Raw genomic sequence first — 9,278 nt, forward strand, 5'->3', positions numbered from 1 at the left:
GCTGGTGGCCAAGTCAACTCCTAGACTGAAACGAAGCCAACACCATAACAGAGGTCAAATAAATCAGTGATTTCATCAAAACAGGCAGCAAACAGCCCAGTAAGTGACACATCACAAGAATCAGAGTCTCTGTTCCTACATAACAAAAATCTGTTGGCAGATTCCCTTTAAGCACCATGCTTTACTTTCAGTACATGTCAGCAAAAAAATGGTATGTAGTAAAACAAATGCCTTAAATATGAAGTGAACATGGATTGCACATGATCATGAAAGCTCACAAGACTTTACATTTCCTTTTCCCCCCAAACATCATTTTGGCTTTAAAAGGGAACCTGGCATGTGTACAAACGCCATTAAAAGTGCAGATATGGGGTAATTCTGTAGGCTAATAGTGTTCTGAAGCTCGTCGGCCGCCGCACTGAAAACTCATCGATCGGGAGGAAATGAACTTTTACTCTTCTCGCCAGTCTCAAGCTTTCAGTTACAGAGGTGCGGTTTCAGTACTGATGCACTATAATGAGGCCCCTGGAACTGACTGACAGCCGGCTCTGCAGTGCATCACTACTGAAGCCGTGCCGGCCACACCTCTATGACTGAAAGCCAGAGGAATAAGGTTCATTTCCTCCTGGCAGCGGAGCTTTCAGTGCCCTGGCCACACAGCTGCAGATCGCTATTAACCTGCAGATTAACAACATTTTTGCCATTTTTTCACATGGCAGATTCCCTTAAAAAAAGTATTTTCTTACCTTCCTAAGAAGTCATCTTTATCAGGGTCCTTATCAAACAGCTCCACCTCAAGCTCCTGGCCTGGCACCTCATGTACTATAGCCTGCATGTGAGACCAAGAAGATTACGGTGAAAGGTGCTGCACATAGGAGCAGGAGACATCACGCTAAAGGGAGAATTTTACTTCACACATTGAAATATTCCTAATAAGCACAATTTATAAGCTTCCTGCCTTTGGCGATCATCCAGTCAAGCTAAAACTATCTCATTACATCAACACAACCAATATAAAGGGACAAGTGCTTCTTCTTTCATTGGTTAATTGCCAAATACAGATAGAATGTAAATTTTGCTAAAAAACCTAATTCCCAATGGAAGATCAATAATTGTTACCACAACTATATATTAGGGACTATTTGGACTTATTTACCCAGCAGCATGGCAATACACCACTGCTTCATCACTAAACCATTAGTGTATATTCTTCATCTACCAATAGGAGGTTTTTTAAATTTACTCAATATTTCTGGTAAGTGTATAGTGACCGTGTTTGTTATATTGCTAGCATCATGACAAATGATGGGGGAGGGTTATTTGTGGGGTGGATTAGGTTTTTTTTTATATTTTGTGATTTAAAATAATGTCTAATCGGTAACTCAATAAAATCATCATAATTCCAGTGCAGCAGAATAAGTGGCCCCGCTGCCCCTGTAGCTGACCCCCGCCGCCCCTGTAGCTGACCCCCGCCTGCCCCTGTAGCTGACCCCGCCTGCCCCTGAAGCTGACTACGTGCTGCAGCGGCCAGTCATTCGTGTTACCGCTGATACTGGCATGTTTGGCACATAGCCAGTTATTGGCTGCGACAATAACATTAATATACAACGTATGACAAACAGTAGGACCAGAGGAGACCACCGGAATAGTGGAGGATTTGAAAGGCAGGATTTGTGGCTATTTATTGGCTTATTAGGGCTTATTCACAGGTAGAATTTTTTGCTGTATTTTTTGTGTGTGAAAAAAACAACAGGGTTTTACACTAGCAGCAATATAAATCATATTTCTAAAATCTCATGAACATGTTGCACATCTTTTCATCCATGTTTTTGCGCAGTGGTGCGATTTTATTTTAAACTGCAGCATGTCAAGTCTTTCAGGGTTTTTACTGAATTATTTTACCCATTCAAAAAAAATACATAAAAACGCATAAAAAAACATGAAAAACGCTGTAAAAACAAAAGTAAATGTACAGAGTCTTTCCTGACAAACATTGCATTTTTTTTTATGAGGGAAGAAAAAACACCCTTGGCAGGTGAAAAATCTGTTTATATAGCCAGTCCATTGGCTGTTACAGTATTTTTGGCAGCTGCATGGGGACCCAAAGAACCATCTCTTAGGCCTGTTTCACACTTCAGTTTTTTGTCTTCAGTTGAAATCCGCCAAAGATTAAAAAAACAGATCTGTTTGAGAGAGAGAGAGATTTTTGAATTGTTTATGCCGCTTCCAGAACGCTGTTGAGGGTTAAAATGCCTGGCAGAAAACATGCGCAGTTAAAAATAGCGGTCCGCCGCTACAAAAAAAGTTATATTGTCCGTCCACTTCAGCCGGCGGCCGTTACAATTTTAACGGATTCGTCTAAAAACGGATGCAACGGACGACCATCAGTCAAAATCCGCCGCTAATGCAAGTCTATGGGGAAAAACGGATCCGTCAAAAAAGGGGCGGATCCGTTTTTTTTATAAAAACGGCAGATTTTAGCTGACGTCAAAAAACTGAAGTGTGACAGAGGCCTTACCTGACGGCATCTGCAGCTCTTCTTTTGAGTAGCCAGCTTGGCACAACGTCATTGTTGCAGCGTGACACACGTGACATTGTGCCAAACTGGCCATTTATACTTTATAATCACAGTATATTTTTGAGCAGCCCTCATTACAGCGACTGTGGTACTGCCGCCATTTCGGCTCTCATGACACCAGTCCAGTGACCAATAATGTCAAAGCGGTTCAGCCTCCCAGCACTGTGGATGGTTGACGTGAACGCGCTCTACAGAGGGACCCATCACGGTATAACTGTGAAGCAATGTGCTGTGTACCTCATACATTTCTTTCCATACAGGGTTCAGATTTTCATTGATGACGCGGCTGGTGAAGACCTGGGTGCCGACACGTAGGATGGCATAAGGATCGGACTTTCCTCCCAGCAAACCTCCCATCTGAAAATCCTCAGAAACAAGTTTGCTTGCTTCTATAAGATGAATGCGCACAATACCCTGAAAGAAACGGAAGAAAACCCCTGAAATTACACTCAGAGAAATTAAAGACATGCGCTTAACCCCTTCATGACACAGCCAATTTCCACTTTTGTTTTTTACTCTTCTGTCCACAGACATATGAGGGCGTGTTTTATTGCCGTACTTTTGAAAGACACCATTTTGTTTACCACGTAATGTACTGGAAAATGGGAAAAAAATACCATGTGGGGAAAAATTCTGACATTTTTTGGGGAATTTCTTTTACGTTGTAAATGTTGTGGTAAAAATGACCATGCAATAGGATTCTCATCAAGTTTACGGTGATACCAAAAAGTGAAAAAAAGTTTTTACAAATTTTGCTTTTCTATTTTAAGGGTTAAAAAAAAAAAAAAAAAAAAGTTTTGTTTTTTTTCCCCTGAGACCAGTAACAACTTAATTTTTCAGTCTCTGGAGCTTTGTGAGGGCTTACTTACTTTTTACGAGACTACATTTTTTGTTTTACCATTTTAGGATATACATGACGTTTTGATCACTTCTTACCGCTTTGTTTGTGGTATTGCAGCAGCACCTCAAAAAAAATAAATTTGTGTTTTCCATTCTGGTTAATTACTTTGAAATTTTGATAGATCAGACTTGTGTGAACTTTACAATGGCACCTGGATTTTTTTTTTTTTACGATCTTTATTTTTAATGGGGGGAAAAAAGAGGATGGTTTGAAAATTGTATGAGATTATTTTTTTCATATTTTTTCAATTTATTTTTTCTGTTCTTGTTAGTCCCCTTAGGGGACTTGAACCTGCAATCATACAGCAATACAACAGTTTTGCTGCATGCAGTAAAAATCACTGTCTCCTTTGAAGCCCAGCCACAGGTAGGATTTCAAGGGAGCTCCATAATTACAAGCACGGAGGTCTGCAACAGACCCCAAGCTGGCATAGCAACCCTAAAGCGACCCACGGTCATGTCACAGGAGCGCAGATGGGTGCTTAGAAAATTAATAGCAATGCAATTCTGTAGAAAGTCAGCCCATTAAGGGGTTGCTGTCACAACAAGCCAACCCCCTTTTTTTAAAGTTATCTTGAAGGATACTTCAAAATATAACGGTACAAACATACAGGAAAAGAGAAGTAACTCCGTGATGGCACCATCACACCATCGCACACAGAATTAGACATTGTAAACAGTAATATAAACTATGTAGCCTACAATTAGCAAAGGTAGTTGCTTTACATAAAGCCACACAAAGGATAAAGCATTACACACATCTGAAACTGCAGAATTACACAAGTGTAGCATGCTGCGCACAACGGCTGACACTCACCAAGTCAGTAAGAGCGAGGGAAAACCGCACGGCACACAGACGATGTGCTGTGCGATTTTTAAGTGCCAATCTCATAGGAAACCGGACATTTCATCAGCAGAGTACAATAAATTCACAGCGTGACAAGTCAGAATATAATACATAGAATAGATATATAGGTAGAAAGAGTTCAGTCAGATATATAATCAGTGCTTGGCATGTATAGTTTTCTGTACTTGTATTTAGCTAATAAATAAATAAGAAAAAAAATGAGGGGGACCCCTCAACATTTTATTAACCAGCTGAGGGAAAGCAGACAGTTGAGAGCTGATCTTAATAGTCTGGGAAGGGGGCAATAGACATGGATCATCCCTGGTTATTAAAATCGTCTCACAGCTGTCAACTTATATAAGCAGATGTGAGCGTACCCTAAATGTGAGAGGTCTCCCCCAACCTTGCTATTGCCTTCAAAAGGCACAATCTGATGGGGCTCTAATGATTTGTGACAGCATGCTGATCTGTCCCAATATGGTCGTATGACCACACAATTCTAAAAGTCTGCACCTAAATCACTGCATCTCTGGCAACCATCTGATAACCTAAACCCTTTTCTCAAACAGATCTTCTTGTAAACAAGAGTACTATAGTTTATTGGGCTCCTCGGACCATCTCTAATGAGTCGTCATAGCTGGGAACAGGGTGTGGGGAAGAAAGAACTACTATTTACAAATAGGAAAAATTAACGTTACCCTAGGCAATGGAGAGCGGAGTTCTGCTGTATGAAGATCCCCGGTAAGTGGGATGGTGAGACGATTTGGCAAGACAAGAAAGCCAGAAATGATGTCCATAATCATTGTATCCGATAATACACTAAAGAAAAAAAAAAAAAAAAAGAAAAAAAATTTGAAAAAAAACTTAAAAGCAGAACTGTCAGTTTGGCTAACTTTTCAGAATATGTTGACACAGGTGCATACACGTAGAATAACACTTTCTGGCCATATGACTTGGATCCTGCGCATTGTTTAATAGTTCTCCCCTCTGCAGGCTTGGTCTGTAATTTTCAGTTATGGAGGAGACTGGCTGCTGTGGTGTGTCCCATAGAGGATACAGAAACTGAGGAATTCCAACTCTACTTTCCTTATAGCACACAGACAAAAGTAGACTGGAGATCATCATACAACAATACTGAGCTGCATGGCTGTGAATCCGGCACTGAGAATAAATAAACTTGCTAGAAGCTGCAGCACGATCTGCCTGATCTTTCACTGTACTGCACATTCCTCACTCCTCTTCGCACCCCCCTACCCCAACTGAAGACTTGCCTTCAAATGAACAAGATATCGCAAAGTGGGTTGGGGTGGGGGAAATCGCATCAAGCCAGTAACGTGGTTTTGTAAAAATGTATTTCTCCTTATATTATGGAGGTACAGTATTTTCTATTCCATCAATTATTATATACTCTATGCTGACCTTTTTATTGTTCCTATAGCATTATCTATAAGCTAAGAAAATATCTACCATTTTACTTTTTGCAACCTTTTAGTGACATATTAGGGAATAAGCCTACGTAGAGCAGGGACATCACGCAATTTTAGTGTGCCTACCTGAGCGGCTCAGGTACGGACCACTAAGTATTAGGGTCTTACAGGGATACTGTAGGTAGGAAGGTAGGCACTGTTTGTGGTATTATTTGGGTGCTTATACTGAGTCAATCTAATTAACATTTATTCATTTATTTAAAGGCATATTTTTATGTATATACACGGAGATTAAACAGCAGTACTGAGTAGTGTGGCTGTGAATCCAGCACTGAAATTAATTAAACTTGCTGGAAGCTGCAGCACAATCTGCTTGTGCTTGCCTGATCTTTCAGTGTACACTGTACTGCGTGTTCCTCAATCCTCTTCCCCCTCCACTTAGTTAAGAAGGAGCTGTAATTTGATATTTCAGTGAGCTGACAGTCCATCTTGCTGTAACCAAGACTGATTTAAGCTTTTTCAGAGTGGATGACAGGGAAGGAAGCACTCAATACAAAGTTTCTTGTTTCAACAATCGGTGCATGGATCAACAATACAATCAAAATAAGTGACCTTTTAAAAGGGAGATTGATGCAAGGATACAAGGGAATACTTAACTAACATAAATGAACATAAGTGCTAACATAAATAAATTCAAGTATGAAGGTCCAGATGAATTACATCCTAGGGTATTGAAGGAGATAGAGGAAACTATTGAACGCTCCATAATTTTTGAAAATTCTTGGGAGAACAGGAGAAGTCCCAGAAAACTGAAGAAGAGCAAATGTTTTTCCTATCTTCTAAAAGGGGAATAAGGTGGAACCATTGAACTATAGGCCTGCGAGTCTGACTTCTATACCAGAAAAGGTCTTTGAACAAATTATTAGACATCATAGATGGAAGTATCTGGATGATAATGAAGTGATTAGCCAGAGTCAGCATGGGTTTGTAACTAATTAGTCATATCAGACTAACTTAATTTCTTTCTATGACAGAATCACTGATTGAGTGGATCAGGGAAATGCTGTTGATATAGTATATCTTGACCTCAGCAAAGATTGTGACAAAGTATCTCACACCATCCTCATTGAAAAAATAAGTATGGAATGGACAAAGCAACTGTTAGGTGGATTCATAACTGGATTAGTGATCGGACCCAAAGAGTGGTCATAAATGGCTGCACATCCAGTTGGAAGAATGTCTCAAGTGGGGTACCACAGGGCTCTGTCCTGGGCCCTGTATTGATCAACATCTTTATCAATGATTTAGATGAAGGAATTGAGGGTAAACTGATTAAATATGCCGATACGACATATCTTGGAGGGATAGCTAATACTAGAGAAGAGAGGATTCCAAAAGATCTAAACAAACTGGAGCAGTGGACAGAAACTAACAGAATGTTTTTGTTTTTTTAACAGGGAGAAATTCTAAATTCTACATGTGGGCAAGAAAAATGAAAAAAGCATATACAGAATGGGAGGAATAGGGCCAAGAAACAGCACATGTGAAAAAGACTTGGGTATACTAATAGATCATAAACTGAACATGAGTCAACAGTGTGATGCAGCAGCAAAAAAAGCAAATGCAATTCTGGCTTGCATTAATAGAAGAATACAGCCTAGATCACGTTAAACAATTATCCTCCTATACTCCTCTTTGGTCAGACCTCACCTGGAATATTGCGTCCAGTTCTGGGCACAATTAAAAATAAAAAAAATTAACAAACTGGAGCAAGTTCAGAGAAGAGCGTCCAGAACGGCGACTGGTCTGCAAACAATGACCTATGAGGAACGGTTACAAGATTTGGGAAGGTTTTGCTTGCAAGACTGAGAGGAGACTTCATAGTTGTCTACAAATATCTCAAGAGCTGTCACACTCTAGAGGGATCAGCTTTATTCTCATTTGCACAAGGAAAGACTAGAAGCAATGGGATGAAACTGAATGGGAGGACACACAGATTAAAAAAACTTTTTGACAGTGAGGGTGATCAATGAGTGGAACAGGCTGCCATGAGAGGTGGTGAGTTCTCCTTCAATGGAAGTCTTCAAACAGAGGCTGGACAGACATCTGTCTGAGATGGATTAGTGAATTCTGCATGGAGCAGGAGATTGGACACGATGACCCTGGAGGTCCCTTCCAACTCCAACATTCTACGACATTCAGGTGAGAATACAAAAGAAGGCAAGAAGCAGTGACGGAGGTGGGATGAGTGAAGTTCACTGCTCTTAGTCATATGACTAACGGCACTGACGTGCCAGAAAAGCATCAGGTTTCTTTTAAAGAATTTTAATGTTTTGATTTCTAATAAAATTAAATTTTATGTTACTTGGACGGCTGTGCTGAACTTCACTCCTCCCTCACTGCTTTTATTTGGCCACAATCACCAGCAGGACTAGCAACTGAACGGAAGGAGACACATTAGATATCGGAAAAAACTTTTTGACAGTGAGGGTGAACAATGAGTGGAACAGGCTGCCACGAGAGATGGTGAGCACTCTGAACAGCCAGCTTCTTTAGCAATGACCTTTTGAAGCTTCCCCTCCTTGTGGAGTGCGTCAATAACTGCCTTCTGGACATCTGTCAAGTCAGCAGTCTTCCCCATGATTGTGGAGCCTACTGAAACAGACTAAGGGACCTTTTTAAATGCTTAGGAAGCCTTTGCAGGTGTTTTTTGTTAATAATTCTAATTTGCTGAGATAATGACTTTTGGGTTTTCATTGGCTGTAAGCCATAATCATCAACATTAACAGAAATAAACACTTGAAATAGATCACTCTGTTTGTAATGACTCTATATAATTTTCACTTTTTGTATTGAAGAACTGAAATAAAATAACTTTTTGAAGATATTCTAATTTTGTGAGACGCACCTGTATGTCAAACAGATAACCATTACAGATAGAATACAATATCTGTTTAAATCCAGTTATTTTTTTTTTTTTTTTTTAGCAGAAACAGGATGTATGGCCGGAGTCACACTAGAGAGGAATACGGACGAGTGCTATGCGAATAAAGCATTCCATAGCACTCGGACCAGTATTGATCTATGGCGCAGCTCCCATCAACATTTTTCTCAGCAGTTTTCAACGTGCGAGAGAAATCGCAGCATGCTGTGATTGTCACCGACACTCGGCCGAGTCTTGGCTCACTCGCACACATATAAGTCTATGGGTGCGAGTGACAAAGCGCACATCACTCGGATATCATCCGAGTGCTGTGCGATATACGCTGACCCCGGCAATGGAGAAGATGGAGAAATTAGTTTCTCTGCCTCCTCCGCAGCTGTTGCACAGAGAGGATCGGAGCACAGCCGCAAGATACTCTTCTCCAGCTCGCAGCAGAGCAGGAGCCGAGGGTCGTTAGCATATCGCATCGGATGCCATACGCTAGCCTGACCCCGGTCTATGGAGTTAAATTGACTATTCCTCAAAAGATGATCTCAGGGGAGATAAGAATACCTAGGTTTGAAGTTAAATCAGATTTTGTTT

At 40.5% G+C, this 9,278-nt stretch overlaps 1 protein-coding gene across 1 annotated transcript in view; it reads right to left on the reverse strand.

Annotated features, from left to right (window-relative positions):
- Positions 1 to 9,278, reverse strand: part of ESYT1 (extended synaptotagmin 1) — a 93,883-nt gene that overhangs the window by 62,346 nt on the left and 22,259 nt on the right. The window contains exons 7-9 of the mRNA XM_073564847.1: positions 5,024 to 5,144; positions 2,816 to 2,992; positions 747 to 829 (exon numbers count right to left, since the gene is read on the reverse strand). Coding sequence (XP_073420948.1) covers positions 747 to 829; positions 2,816 to 2,992; positions 5,024 to 5,144 — 381 coding nt within the window. The remainder of the gene's footprint in view (positions 1 to 746; positions 830 to 2,815; positions 2,993 to 5,023; positions 5,145 to 9,278) is intronic.

The sequence above is a fragment of the Dendrobates tinctorius genome, unplaced genomic scaffold, assembly GCF_039654945.1.
Source record: "Dendrobates tinctorius isolate UK_male_01 unplaced genomic scaffold, ASM3965494v1 ptg000492l, whole genome shotgun sequence".
Lineage (NCBI taxonomy): Eukaryota > Metazoa > Chordata > Amphibia > Anura > Dendrobatidae > Dendrobates > Dendrobates tinctorius.